Source organism: Ctenopharyngodon idella, chromosome 13 (genome assembly GCF_019924925.1).
Source record: "Ctenopharyngodon idella isolate HZGC_01 chromosome 13, HZGC01, whole genome shotgun sequence".
Classification (NCBI taxonomy): Eukaryota; Metazoa; Chordata; class Actinopteri; order Cypriniformes; family Xenocyprididae; genus Ctenopharyngodon; species Ctenopharyngodon idella.
The window spans coordinates 16,336,199-16,352,140 of NC_067232.1; the positions used below are offsets into that span (position 1 = coordinate 16,336,199).

The 15,942-nt window shown below is 39.2% G+C and overlaps 1 protein-coding gene across 3 annotated transcripts in view; it reads right to left on the reverse strand.

Moving 5' to 3' along the window:
* The window catches only part of pcnx1 (pecanex 1), a 44,536-nt gene extending 28,643 nt beyond the window's left edge, over positions 1-15,893 (reverse strand). For 2 of the 3 annotated variants that reach the window (XM_051916643.1, XM_051916641.1), the window contains exons 1-7: positions 15,604-15,893; positions 12,508-12,722; positions 10,878-10,983; positions 9,591-9,624; positions 9,104-9,172; positions 6,188-7,813; positions 1,387-1,516 (exon numbers count right to left, since the gene is read on the reverse strand). In XM_051916643.1, the coding sequence (XP_051772603.1) occupies positions 1,387-1,516; positions 6,188-7,813; positions 9,104-9,172; positions 9,591-9,624; positions 10,878-10,983; positions 12,508-12,722; positions 15,604-15,756 (2,333 nt within the window). In that variant the 5' untranslated portion in view covers positions 15,757-15,893. The remainder of the gene's footprint in view (positions 1-1,386; positions 1,517-6,187; positions 7,814-9,103; positions 9,173-9,590; positions 9,625-10,877; positions 10,984-12,507; positions 12,723-15,603) is intronic. The other variant, XM_051916644.1, reaches the window with a different exon arrangement.
* Between the last annotated feature and the right edge of the window lie 49 nt (positions 15,894-15,942).

Here is a 15,942-nt window from a genome sequence, read left to right on the forward strand (position 1 = left end):
ATTAGCAGATCCGTTTCCTCGCTAGAGAAGCGTTCAATTTTTTCGCTTACAAATTCCCCCATGTAAATAGGGAATCTGCCATGGCGCTAGCGCAACTGGCTTTTTAAGGGAATGGGAGATGAGACTCTGATTGGTTTATTGCATGTTACACCCAAAACACACCCATAACTCATTAAGAGATTAGGTACAACCCTTTTGGACAATGCACCGGGCACGCCGACCATTTTTCCCGTCCTTTAAACTAGCAAAAGTGGATTCAGACACACCCTAAGCGCATCTGCACCATACGCTTCAGACCATGTGCTTGGATCGTTAAAATAGGGCCCAAGATATTTTGAAGAATATGGGTAAAAAAAAAATACTATGGAAGTCAATGGGGTTCCATTAACTGTTTGGTTACAGCCATTCTTTAAAATATCTTCTTTTATATTCAACAGAAGAAAGAAACTCTAAAGGTTTAGAACAACTTGAGGGTGAGTAAATGATGACAGAATTTTCATTTTTGGGTGAACTATTCTTTTAATGCATCTTTGCTGAATAAAAGTATGAATTTCTTAAAAAAAAAAAATCTTACCGACCCATAATTTTTGAATGATAGAGTATGGACGTAGTTTGGATTAGGTTTGTAAAAACCCCACATGGTTTTTGCTCTTTGGCCTAAAAACAACTGAACAAAGTTAAGTCAGTTATGCCAAATAAATTGATTTTTGCTGCCTGTCTGTACGAAGCCTGTGAGTGGTTTCAGAGAACTTGACTGGAGAAACTGAGTTAGTTAACTGAAAGCATCATGATCCTTCAAGAGAGACAGACATGCCCTAGGCCTGACGATGAGACAAAGCACTCAAACACTCTCTCTCCGTCTGAAGCCATCTATGATGGCAAGGATGGCTGTGTCTGGGGGTTATAGACAGATTTAGCATGTGAGAGAAGGACACAGTGACCGTAACTCTCCAGGATACAGTAGTAGAGACTCCAGTAGCAACATGTGTATGTATGTGACAGTGGGGGATGAAGTTAGACACCAAGTAAAGTGGTTTATCAGAACAGGATAAAATAAACCCAAAAAGGCCAAACAACAGATACTGGGAAAAAATAAACAGAACTCATGCAAGAACAAAAATAAGACATAATTTGTATGGAAAAGGCAACATGCAAGAACGTTGACTTCCAGTACCAGCACATTGGTACTCTGAGGATGGGTTAAAAGCCCGTAAAGTAGTAAGAAGAGGGTAGCAAGCAAACTCAGTATTAAATTTCAAGCAGAGAAGCGTGGAAATGACAGTTAAAGTAAATGAGAAAGGAGAATAATGACGTGGACATCAGAACAGGTGAGCCAAAGCTGTTGTTGAGCCAAAACTGGCTGATCACTCCCCGGTTGAGTCGTACCTGAGCGGGGATCCGATGAGAGAGGCGGGGGGTGTGGAGTTACTTCCTGCGTTGTGCCTTCTACGCACTGCTTGTCGACGAAACGTACTACGCTCTCTGCGAAATGTGACTGTGTCTTCGTTCCCTGGGGCTGCCATAAGAAGAGAAAGGCAGGAAGGAGTCCATCAATAGGGGAGCCACCAAAAATAAGCTTTCATTGAATTAGCAGCATACAATGCTGCATACAAGCACAAGCTGCACTCTTGCAAGACAAGAGTAGACACAAGAATCATCAAATACACCAATTCAATGCAAATATAAAGAGCCCAAAGCGTACCCATATCATATTTAATGCAAAATGCAAAGCAAATTGAGTTTAAAAATCATTTTGTTTTTGAATAAGGCTCAAGGAGTTTATATATAAAGTAGTATATATATTAGTGCTGTCAAAATTAATGCGTTAATGCATGCGATTATTTAAGTTTAATGTGTTAAAAATATTTAACGCAATTAACGCAGCATCCATTTTTTCCCTGTGATCGTTTAGCTAGCGTTACATTATATGATCACGCTATAATTCATTCAAGTGCTATTAAACCATTCAAGGGCGATAAGATGCAAAAAATAACTTAAATCAGAACTGTCTGTGAATCTCCTGTCTGTGTGACAGATACACACGACTCATGCGCACATAAAGCTGCTTCAGACTGCGCACCGGCCGTACTAAGTTCTCTTTCACGCTTAAATGGACAAAAACACACAAAAGTATGCCAAAATGCCTGCTTGGTCAAGTATCCTCATAAGCAGAGTCTTAAATGAGTTAAATAAAGTCCTAAATGACCGTAAAGAGTTGTGAGGACATCAGATCCGTGTAATGTGCATCAGATCTTAAAGTGACAGCAGCCTAATAAACCTGCTGTGATGTCTGTTATTAATGTTAATCCAAGAACAAAAGACAAAGAGAAAATCACTCACTGCTCTAGGCTGAATAACTTTTGAAGCTTTAATAAGGACTAATCTATATTTAATTTATAATTTATGCAGTAAAGACTGTGAAGTGTTTGATAACTTTATACAAAAATGTAAAATATAGGTAAGACTTTACAATAAGGTTTCATTAGTTAACAAATTTAGTTAACATGAATAAAGAATGAACAACACTTCTACAGCATTTATTAATCTTAATGTTAATTTCAACATTTACTAATACATTAAAATAAAAAGTTGTTTGTTAACATTAGTTAATGCACTGTAGACTAACATTAACAAACAATGAACAACTGTATTTTATTAACTAACATTAACAAAGATTCATAAATACTGTAACAAATGTATTGCTCATTGTTAGTTTATGTTAGTTAATATATTAAATGTGAAATTATTACAATATAAAAATATATTAAAGACTTTATGTTAGGCGCGATTGATTACAGAAAAATTTGATTGTCTTAATCGACTCACAGCACTAATAAATATATACATATATTTTTTGTTACATATTTTAAAATATTATTTTTTATATTTAATATTTTTGTCATTTGTCATTTTCATAATTACATGTCATCAAAAACCTTGCCAAAGTTTTGCAGAACATGCAGTCAAATAAGGCAATAATTGAAGAAACATGTTTAGGAACCTGCATACAACGTATTGTGATTCAAAAGAATTAAAATTAATGGTAATGATGTGTTTGCAACCAAATCACCAGTGATAAACACATAACTAAAACTGCTTTGTCATCTTTCTGCATCCAGATGGTTAATCGCATTGCCTTTGTAACATTATAAACACTCTTTGCAAGCAGTTTTAAACATGGACTTTAACTGCAGCACTCCCACTGCAGATGAACTTTGACCTGATCTGATGATTCATCACTGAATGTAAAACTTTATTACTATAGTAAAACAGTCTAAACAGTCTAACCAATCTCACGCTGGACCCGAAGGGCTGTAAACGAAGGCAGAATGGATTTCTCTAGAACAATACTTTTTCTATGTTCAGACCAGCTAATTTGTAAGACAACAGAAGCATGAGCAAGAACAACATCAGACAACGTTCCATCGAATATGATCCAGTTGCTGTTGCAAACAACGCACTTCAGAAACACACAGCTAAAATTTCAAACCCTCTAAGCACTAGAGCAAACATAGGAGAAAAGATATCATATACACAACAGACATCTAAACATCACACACTCCTCTATATATTACACTTTTGTGCTTCCAAACACAAAAACACGTGTAGGATGGAGAAAGATTCCCTGTTTACATCTGAAATTAAGATATGTTTTGAAGCAGTAGTGGTCAGCAGTAGATAAAGGTGTAAACAGGGGCCTTAACGTTTTAGAATTACTGAATCGACATCCAATCACCGAATCAGCACTCGTACAGCAATTCACTCTGCAAATGGTGCACAAAGACTGAATGGTCACTGTGGACTAGAGGAGAGAATAAACCCTGCAGATCTCCCAGATATAGATTCAACAGGCTGTCAGAGTAACACATCAGAAATCTGCAGGGGTTTGTGGGTCACAGCTGCACTGGCAAAACACACTGCATTAGCATCTACTAGCTTCTGGGCAAAGCTTTTATCTGATTGGCTACTATCTGCTGAAAAACATCCATCAGAGCTCCAACCTGCTGCAGACCTCCATGTTTAGCGCTTCAGACTGATCTCAGAATCACTACTTAAGACAGTTCGCCCAAAAATGGAAATTCAACATTTACTCACCCTCATTTCGTTCCAAACTTGTATGATTTTCTTTGCGTCAAGCAACACAAAAGGAAATGTTAGGCAGAATGTTCACGCTGTTCTTTGCCATACATTGAAAGTGAATGGTGACCAGGAGATTTCAAGACAAATAGCTTTGAGTGAGGAACAAACAAAAATTTATGTCATTGTTTACTGAAAATTTTATTTATTTGAATTGAAAATGCGCATTTTCAAATTGGGAACATCATGATCATTTAAAAAACAATTGACCCTCTACATTACTGATGTCAAACCTGCCATGCCATCCCTTCCCACCCACACATACTCAATGGATTAGCGATATGATGTCTCGTCTCTCCCTTGAAAAAATTAGATATTCATTAAGAGGGTCGGAAAAACAATTTTTTAAGATGTGGCACTCTTTTATTGACTATGTTGATGAGTCTGTTTAAATAATGCCCTGTTACTTGGCTTCCTTTTTTTTTTTCCCCCGAGTGTATGTGCATGTATCTTTTTTTATATATGGCTGGAGGTTGATGTATGTTGACGTATATATGTATGCTCGGTTCTTCTACTTACAATTCTTATCTGAATTAATGGACAGTATGGACGCTGCGCTAGTTATTTGATCGTGAGGGTTGGGGGATTGTTTCATGTGATTTATAATATAAATATCAATAAAAAAAAAAAACTTGAAAGAAACCTGCCATGCCTTGTCTTGTCATGCCATATTTTTTTTATATGCAAACATAAATTAGATTTGAAAGTGAATAATGACTTAAAGAGTTAGTTCACCCAAAAATGAAATTTCCGTCATTAATTACTCACCCTCATGTCATTCCAAACCCGTAAGACCTTCGTTCATCTTCGGAAGACAAATTAAGATATTTTTGATGAAATCCAAGAGGTTTTTTTATCCCCCATAGAAAGCAACGAAATAACCATCATTCAAGGTCCAGAAAAGTAGTAAAGACAATTCGTCTCTCCCCTGTCATTCTTCTACGCTGTTTACATTCAGCGCTTCCGGGTTCTACGTCAGAATGCCGGCTCCTGCGTCAGCATCACATGCATGCATTGTGCTGCTCACGTGAACAGGCATCGGCCAATACCGCCAGTCTGATGCAGAACCTAGAAACACTGAATGTAAACAGCGTAGGAGGATGCCTGGGGAGAGACGAATTTGTTGAATAAAGTCATTATTTTTGTTTTGTTTTTGCACACAAAAAGTATTTTCGTCGCTTCATAACATTAAGGTTGAACCACTGTATTCACATTGACAATGCTTTAACAATGTCTTTACTATTTTTCTGGACCTTGACAGTAATTACATTGCTTTCTATGGGGGATAAAAAAAAAACTTGGATTTCATCAAAAATATCTTAATTTGTCTTCCGAAGATGAACGAAGGTCTTATGGGTATGGAACGACATGAGGGTGAGTAATTAATGACAGAAATTTCATTTTTGAGTGAACTAACCCTTTAAAGTTGGCATGAAATGGAAATTCACCCTATTTACTAAATGCACCTTATTGATCTTACTGCAAATGATTCATATATGAATGTTTTTTTTTTTTTACCTTGTAATTTTTATTTAAAATATCATAACTCGATCTTTCAGTAAAATGACAGACTTTCTCTAGTGACGCATGCTGAAATCGTTTAGTCCCCTTAAACTCCACCCTTTTCTTACAATCAACCGCAAGCTCGCATTCAGATCGTCCTCCATCCAATCAACAACTGTTTTTTTTTCTTTTTCAATAATCCGTTTCACTCAGATGTATGTCATAATATGAAAAAAAAGATCAGTCACTACTTCTGTTACATTGCGTTCCTGACACAAAGCTTATGGCTCACATGGCTTGGGTATTTTATATTGATTTTTATCATTTTTGGACCTTGATGTCAGCATTCATTTCCATTTTATGGAAAAGAGCAGCGTGGACATCCTGATAAACTTCTCATTTTGCAGGTCATGGTAGAAAGTCATAAAGACTTGGAACACTATGACGGTGAGTAAATGATAACAGAACTTTCATGTTGAGATTGACTATTCTTCTAAGCATCTTTGTAAATAAGCGCATGTGCAATCTTGCATGACTGTGTGCTCACCCCGTGATCCTGTCGTTGCGTCTTGTGTGTGACTGAGGGAGATGGGGCAGGGCAGGCTGTTTCTGGAACGGGTCACTGACTCAAGCTGAGAAGCTCTTCCCAGCAGGGAGGCCGCATCCAACACCTCCCCCTCTTTTGCCTCCAGGTCCGACTTGGAGGTGGTAAGGGGTCTAGAACTTGCTGGTGCCCCCAAATGATGGGGGTCATTAAGGCAAGCAGTAGTGCTGCTGTCCAGGCTCAAGACCCGGGCATGAGTTTTAGCGCTGCCTGTACTCGGAGTACGGCGCGAAGCTCTGCGCTTTCCCTTCTCCTTGTCTTTTTCTCGTTCCTTTTCCTTATCTCTCTGACTATGGGTTTGCACACCGTGCATTTTGGCCAGTAGCGAGGGGCCACGTCGATCCTCAGGAGAGGGGCAGGAGTGGGGTGTGCTGGATGAGGAGTCTGTGCTGAGCTGGTGGGTGGAGTGTAGGCTAGAGGCACAACTAAGTTCGCTCTGATCACTGGAGTCTTCCTCTCCTTTCATGAACACTGCCGAGCGAGGCTTTGCCATGCCACGTCCACAAATGTACTCCCGGTGCCTGCTGGCGTCAAAACTGCTTGCGCGCTGCTTACCACTTCGTCGCCGACCACTCCGGCTGGCGGCAGACGAGGAGGCAGCCCGGTGAACAAGATTGGCTGTTTTGGATCGCACTTTGTCTGGTTCTGCCTCCTGATGCTGGTGGGAAAGACCAGTAGAGACATCTTTGCTAGTCCTTGACACCATCTCCACAGTCCCCTCCCCCTGTTGGCCCTCTGAGTTTGCAGGTTTGGGAGCATCACCGGTGGGCAATTTGGTGGCAAGTTCGTTGGCATGGGGGTTTTTATTAGCCTCCCCCGAGGCCACATTAGAGTTACGCGGGTCGGCGTGTCCCGCATTCACTTTCTCATCCCCAGACAGCGACAGCAGGCTTTCTACGTGCGTGGAGCTGGTCTGCTCACTGTGCAGGCTGCTCAGGGTGCTGTTGGTATCCCGGTCTGTCCCACTGCAGTAGCTCTCGGTGGAGCCGCTGCTGCGTGTGCTTAAACTCCGCAAACTGTCAGCACTGCGTCCACTCGTTCTTTCCCGACCCCCCTGAACACCCTCTGACTGGTACAGCCCAGATCCCCCTTCCCCAGCACACTCTCCTTCCCCTGCCTCTCTGGAGACAGACCGTGATATCCTGTGGCGCTCCTTCGGATGATATCTGTGGAATTCGGTTACTGACGTGCTGGGAGTTCCGGAGTCTGGCTGCTCAGAGCTCTCCGTCGCCCTCTGTGACCTGGAGGCCTCCATTTCACAGACAGGATCCAGTCCTCCCCGGCGGGGTGGAGGGTACAGGCTGAACTCGGGCAGAGAAGGATCAGGAAAAGCAGATCCTGCAGAACTTGAGGTGCGAGGCAATCCGCGAGGTCGAGATGACTCTTTGCGGAACGACTGTGAGTGGGTGGAAAGATGGGCAGTAATTTCTGTGTCACAAGAAGACAGGGACTGACTGAAAGGGTGGGGGGTGGAGCCATAAAGGTCCTGAGCCAATGAGGTTGAAGGCTGCATGGAGGCAAAAGAGTCATTGGAGACAAGGCAGAACATCTTTGGGTCCGACATCAAATCTAGAGGGAAAGAGAAATATAACAGAGTGTGTAAAAATTACACAAACTTGGAGTCAAAATTGACCCTATTTTTAATGGACTATCCTGGTCTTACTGAAAAACAATTTATCATTGCATGCTATGTTATCAAAATGCAATGACTTGCTCGCTTTGCAGTTGTTACATGTATGTTAAATATTGCAGTTTGGACGCTATCATTGTGAATAGATGTCTGGGATAACAAAAATTTATTAAATTGATAATCTGTACACTCGCTACATATACAACCCACCTTGAGCTGATTTTTGCTGCTGCGATGTTTATGTACTGTTAGGCAGTGCCATATGACAAATTGAATCAATAGCCAAATAGCCACTTTTCAATCATCAAATCAATGATGAGTCAGCGTTGTAGTAGTCCAATCCAAAATTTACAAACAAGCCCTGAGACCCTCCATTTAGCATTTTTATATGTTTAAATGTTTAAACGTTTAAACGCTTAAAGAAATCAGAGTCAAGTCAAAATGTAAATATCTACATTCCTAATAAACACAGTTTCCTGAGCGCTGATGCAGTGTTAAGAAATGATACAGTCATCTGCCAAAACACAATTATTACGCCATTCTGCACACTATCCAAAAACCACACTGTCCATAAGGTCTTTTGCTTATGTGCTTTGGAAAGTCTGAGCCCAGTGTGCAGTGCTGACGTCACCTTTCTGTGTCATCTCATTATTCACAAAAAGCTGTTGTAATGATCACAAACTTTTGGTTTCGAGAGACACAGACAACCTTTTTCATGTCAGAGAGAAGTTTCAACTAAATATTACAATTTTTCAACTTTTGCTAAACACTTTACAGTTGAATAAAACCGCTGTCAATAAGAATAATAGCCTAACCAAACAAATCTCGCTTCTGCTGAGGACACAAACACATTTCATTGCATGTGTGACTCTGAGAAACTTTCCCGAACCACCAAAGCACCTTGTGAGCCAGTTTCGAAAAATAAAATAAAATGCATATTATCATTGCCATTAGAGTGTGAATGGAAAAACTGATTTCTGATGGTGATATCTTTGAAGTCTATCTGTTTATAAGCACAGTTTTGATATACTACATCAGTATATATCCTAGATGTTTCATGGGAAAAAACAACTTCATACAGATTTTGAATGACATGAGGATGAGTAAATAATGACAGAATTCTTTAACTATTTCTGAAAGTGAGATCAATAATGAACTTTTAGAGTTTCTGGAGACTTATTCGCATTGCATTATACTATACTGTAGCTTATGTTAATTAAGATTCACACCTTGGTCCTGACTGCAACTCTGAGCCAAACTCAAACTGATGTCATCGGCAGCCTTTCCAACACCTGCCCCTGCAAACAGACAGAGAGAGAGAGAGAGAGAGACAGAGAAGGTCGAGTTTTATAACTTATTCATTAACTTAACGTATCCACCCCCTCTCTCTCTCTCTCTCTCTCTCTCTCTCCTCTCTTCCTCCTTCCCTCTCACCTTTGCAACTTTATTCAAACACATCCCTGACCTGGCTTGCGCCCGCAGTACTGCAGATCTTCTGACATATCGCTGCTGTCTGCAGAAAAACTCTTCTCTCTGATTCTAAACACTTCTATTTATAGCTATGGTAAACCTGGTTCACACTACTGTCCTCTGAGTTTTTAAGGCGAGTAAATAATGACATCATTTTTCAATTTTGGGTACACTTTTCCTTTTTTTGTTACTAGATACTAATACTGTCAGAGGTTTTATTAAAAAAAAAAAAAAAAAGGGTCTCACGTTTGGTTGTGACTGCGCCTCCATGGGATGTTATCTGTAGGGAGTGAGAGAGAGATGAAACAAGCTCTGGTGAATCATTTACATGAGATCATGATGTCTGTAACTTCCCATCACTGTTACTAATTTAGCAGACATGCACAAAATCACATCACAGTCATTTAATCACAACATAAACAATTAGACTTCCTTTTCAGGCTGTGTTTCTACTCTATGACTTCATGATTCAATCAACAGTTTCTGACCAAACACACACACACACACACACACACACACACACACACACACAGACATTGTAGGACAAGCAGTACTATAAGCCAGAACATAACACCCCTGAGCTTTCACCAATTATACAGCAGGGAAAGATTCTGACTGAAGGATTGCCCTCAAACAGACACAGACTGCTAAACCAGGACAACTTCATTTAGCAAAAACTAACAGCCACATATTTTACCACAAAATTAGTGCAGTATATGCAGAAAAGTAAATAATATATATAGTAAATGTTTATATCATTAAAATATTTATTATTTCAAATTCCTAATTTTATATATATATATATATAAAATTCCTAATCAAATTTATATTAAAATTATATTAAATTTATTATGTTTCAATAAACATATTACATTTTTTTATAAATGATGTTCTTAAATATAAAATTGAATTTTGAACATTGCTTTTTAAAGTGTTCATTTATTAAGCAATCATTTCAGTAAGCAAAAAGTATTTTGTTTACATTAGAATTTATGGTAACATTTGTAGTCCTCAGCTGATTTTAAAGGACTATTAATGTTCCCTCCTGTGCCCTCCATAAACATTCTTGGCTGTGGTGGTACTGACAATGTGCAGTGGTAATGAATTTCTTAACTTTTATGAACTAAATCAGGTTAAAAAGTGCTTCAACGTTAAAAAAACAAATAAAAACAATGCAGACAAAAGCTAAGCCCCCTTCTGGATCCCACTTCTATGGAATTTTGCTTCCGCCACTGAATAAAAAATAAAAAAGGTGACTGCAACTTCTTATCTCACAATTCTGACTTCATATCTCGTAATTTTTTATATCCCGCAATTCTGACTTTCTTTAACTCGCAATTGTGAGTATATATCTCGCAATTCTGACATTGTAACTCGCAATTGTGAGTTTATATCTCACAATTTTGAGAAAAAAGTCAGAATTGTGAGATAAAAAGTCACAATTATCTTTTCTTTTTTAATTTTGTGGTGGAAACAAGCTTCCATACATTCCCTTACATGCATGCAAATAAATGTGAAGACAGTCAGACACACCTGATGGCTGGAGTCCATTCCCACGTAAGAGTTCCGTGAACTGCAGTCGACCGGTGGCGTCTCCTCCCGTGCAAAATCAGACATCTCTATTCCACCACCTGGATCCCTGTACACACACACACACAAAAGGTTAGTTACCTAGCAACACAGTAACAGAGGAACAGCCCCGAGGGTTTGAGAGAGTTAACAATGTCATTTATGATCAAACTTGCACAGCAGCTCAGGTGCCAGCAGAGAGGAGATCATTTCTAGCGTCTCTCTATCTAATGTCTGCCACCCATTAGGCAGAGATCACCCTCCCTTCCTTCACTTTTTGGGAGATTATAATAATATTTTTAGGAGGTTTATTTTGTCGGCCCCCCCAGAGGATAAAATGTAGTGGTGAATGGTAATCCCACGGCTAGAGCTCACCTACTAACGTCTGCCTTTTCCACTATTTTTGCGATTGCATTTGGTTGCCCTAGTGGCAGTTTAGTTTTTTTTCCATTCAGGATATACATGAGGGTCTTTGGAAGAATTAAAAACACATGAGCTCTTCAGCTCAGGGGCCTCAAGCAAAAATATCATATATTTTTCTCAATTAGTGTACGTACAGACCTGGACAAACCAGGAATGTCCCTCCAGATGTGAGTTTATAAGAAGTTCTCAATTTCTCTTTTAGATATAAATAGAAATCCAAGGAAAAAAGCATGTTCTTTTCTAATGCATGAAAAGTTGTTGATGCCTATAAAAAAACTTTGAGGTTGAGTAACTGTGTTTAATGTGTTCTGACTTGCTCAGCAACGCTTGCTCTGGTAGAAAATGTGCAACCTAGCACTTATTTCACCTCTGAAAGTTTGCAGACTGTTTCCAACTCCTCTGAGCTAACGAACAAGAGCACCAGCTTTATGTGTGTTGGTTTATAAGGCTCTATATCAGTTCTCCTGATTCACTCACTCCTTCCCCTCCTCCCTTTTTCTCTCTCTCAGTGGGTGATGAATGGATTCAGCATGACAGCAGATTAGCTCTCAGAAACATCCCTACCGCTGAGCAACAGTGTTGTCCCTTAATCAAAACTTTGCTGAGCTGAATTAGAACCTTTCTGAGTGGAATCAGAACCTCCCTGTGGAGATTCCAAATCCTTCCCGAAAAAAGATTCAAAACATGACATTTCTTGAGATGACTCAATACTTTTCCTAAACTGAACCTTTCCTGAGAAGATTTAAACCCTGAGACGATTCACCCCTGTTGGAAAAACCAGCATATGCTGGTTAGGTATGTTTTGAAGCATGGCAGCTGGTTTGAGCTGGTTTATGCTGGTCCTTAGTTGGTCATGAGCTGGTTTAAGCTGGTCTTGAGCTGGAGCTAGTTGCTTAGGACCAGCTTAGGACCAACTAAGGACTATCTTAAACCAGCTCAAACCAGCTGCCATGATTCAAAACATACCTAACCAGCATGTGCTGGTTTTTTCAACAGGGACAACTTTTATTGAGATGACTCAGAACCTGAAATGATTCAAAACTGTTCTTGAGCCAAATCAGAAACTTCTTAAGCTAAATCAGACTCGTTAATAAAAGCTCAAAATCATTAACTGTGCAGCAGCTCTCAACTTTTTGCAATGGCTTTTGAGTAAACTACAAATGATTCTTACCCAGGCCCGTTTGAGTGTTCTTGTCGGGTGCCGGTACCCTCGCGTTGGTGCTCCGCCCCCTGTACCCGCCCCTCACTCCCTTTGGCCCGCAGCTCCACCACCTCCCCTTCATCCAGCGCGGTGTGCAGGCGATAATTCACGGCCTTCAGCAGCACAAACATACCTGCTATCACCCCACAGTAGATACCCACAATCACCATAGTGGGGGGCAAGGCCTACAGAGAGACAAAGCAAGAGATTTTAAATGAGTAGAAAACAAGCATTTTTTGTGGTTTTGAGCTCATTTACAATATCATTCAAAATGCTGGGGTCAGTAAGATTTTTTAAATAAAGAAATAACTACTTTTATTCAGCAAGGATGGATTAATTTAATTAATTGTGATAGTAAAGACATTTTTAATTTTACAAAAGATTTCTATTTCTAATAAATGCTGTTCGTTTGAACTTTCTATTCATCAAAGAATCTTGAAAAAATAATTTCTACAAAAATATTAAGCAGCACAACTGTTTTCAACATTGATGATAATAATAAATGTATCTTGAGCACCAAATCAGCATATTAGAAAGATTTCTGAAGGATTATGAATAATGGCTGCTGAAAATGTAGCTTTGCTATCACAGAAATACATTTTAAATTATATTAAAATAAAACAGTTACTTCAATTTGTGACAATATTTCAGAACATTACAGTTTTTACTATACAAAATACAGCCTTGGTGAGATTAAAAGACTAAAATTTAAATTTAAAATGTAAAAACCTTACCCACCACAACTTCTGAAAGGTTGTGTACAGTCTTTAGATCTATTATTGATCTATATTTCCCCATCAATGAATTAATAAAACAGCATTTCAAATACTGACATTAAAGCAAACCAAGGCATCTCACATATTTCAACCTATTAACATCCTTCTGTTGTATAAATATCATATACAAATATAGGACTCTGTTATACAGAGTTACAGGGTTATGAAAAGGGGCAACAACATTTCAGTCGCAACCGGAGGGCAGAAGCTAAAAACAGCCTGGCACTGAACGGACATCTGTGGACAACATACTGTCCTAAACACCTCTCCATATCTGACACACACCCACACTCATATTCATCCTCAAAAAACAGTGAGGGCACATTCATCAGTTGCTTATTGATACAGTGATTACCGCACTACTTTACGTGATATCGTTAAGCTGTAGTTGAAAGGCAATAAAGTATTCAAGCAGAACCTAGACGGACGGATCTGTGCAGGAAGTTAAATATGGACTGAGTGGCACCAGACGCTCCATCTGTACACGGATGTAATGCACAGACCTGAGACCTCACCCACAGAACGGGCATGGCTTTAAAAATAATACACATGATGCCTATTACAAGTCTCTTTTTATAAATAGACTGCAAACAGGAGTATAATGTTTCACAGTGAAGAGGGATTTGGTTGTTTATGATAAAGATGAAATCTTCAGGTTTTTTTCAGCATTTTCTATGATGACTTTGGAATAAAATCTGGGGATTTCTGCGGAACTGGTTTAAATATGGTAAAATGTGGCAAACAGCTGCTGAGAGTACTGAAATTTGGTGGCTGAAAGAGTAATAAAAATTAGCTGATATATTTAATAAACACACCCACAATAGGCGGGAACGGGTTGAACTTTTTTCGAAGAGTGAAACAGGTTCAACATTTCTGTGTTCAGCTCATTCTGGTGAGTTTAATTAAAACAGATCAGAACTCACTGCGTTTGTTTTGAGTGTCAGAGCAAGTTATTGATTAATCCTGATTAGATTAAAGCGCAATACCACAAAATACATTACTATTGGCATCTATGGTTCTGTGAAGAAGCTTTAATATCATTCAAACATTAGGGGTCTGTAATATATTTCTGAAAAGGAAAAATTTTTTTTTTTTATTCAGCAAAGACACATTAAATAGATCAAATGTGACAGTAAAGACATTTAAAATGTAAAGAAAATATATTTTTGAATAAATGGTGTTCTTCAAACATTCTGTTCATCAAAGAACCATGTGTATACGGGTTTCCACAAAAATATTAAGCAGCTCAACTGTTTTCAACATTGATAATAATAAGAAATGTTTCTTGAACACTAAATCAGCATATCAGAATGATTTCTGAACGATCATATGACACTGAAGACTGGAGTAATGATGCTGAAAATTCAGCTTTTAATAAATTATGGAACTATGGAACCTTTGCATTGTACTAAATGTTATTTGTAGAGGTGAAAGGTTCTTAAGATTATTAAAATTTTCCTCAGAAAACAATAAGAAACAATGGCTCTTTTAAGAACTATTCACTGAAAGGTTCTTCTATGGAATCGCCGTGTATGTTAGTGTATAGTGTATATAAAAGAAAATATTTTGATTTTGTTTTTCCTCTCAATGGAAGTCAAACAGTTTTGTTAACTATGTCCAATGATCTTCTAATGTGTTCAACAGAAATAAAGAATATCATACAGGTTTGGAATGATATGAGGAACTAATCCTTAAAATCAGAGAAAGACTAAACACACACCAAATCTCAAGACATCAGGTCTAAAATACTCAACTGTCAAAACCAAAACAAAGACTCATCAAACCAGAACTGAACCGATTGCGCTGTAACAAACAGACCCCGGACTCCCATTACTGTTGAAGTTGAGACAGGATTCCCACATCTTTTGAACAACAAAATTTCCATTACTTTTTCAATTGTTTGTGAATAACGCATTATTATTATTATTATTTTTTTAAATAAACGATTACAGAAATTGCACTCACACCTAGCAATTTATGTCATAGAGCTGAACGTAACTAGAAACAAAACACACACTATAGAAATTCCTTGTCCTTTCCAGCTTTGGAAATCACAATTCTAACATTCCCTGATATTTCTAGGTTTTTCATGAAACATGGAAACCCTGTAGGGGATGAATAAAGAGAAACATAGCCTGTGTACTGGAAATGGATGTACAGGGATCATAAAGAGAGAGAGAAAGGGATGGAGAGATTGATAAAGAATGAGGAAAAGATAGAGATGACAGAGATGGGCTGATAACGATTGAGGGATGGAGAGAAGAAGAAAACCAACGGCTGCATCTCTCACCATGTAGAGCGTGAACGGGAGGCAGAGCAGCAGCAGCCACAGGTAAAGGTGAAGCGCGTTCACGAAGGTGTTCTGGTGGGGGTCGTAGTACCATCCGCCCGTCACCGACGCCCACACGCCCTGCCGCAGGATCTGCAGGGTCTGCGACCCCATATTTACCCCCCTATCCCCTCTCTAGCCGTCTCGGAGCAGGAGGTACGGCGCTGGCCCATCGAGCCCCGTCGCAGCCATCTTCTTCTCTGTGGTCCTCCAGCGCTGCGCTTCCCGTCCCATCGTGCTCTGCGCGCACCCGGCAGCTCGCGCACAGCTCGCGCAGAGAGTGGCGCTGCGCGTGCCAGA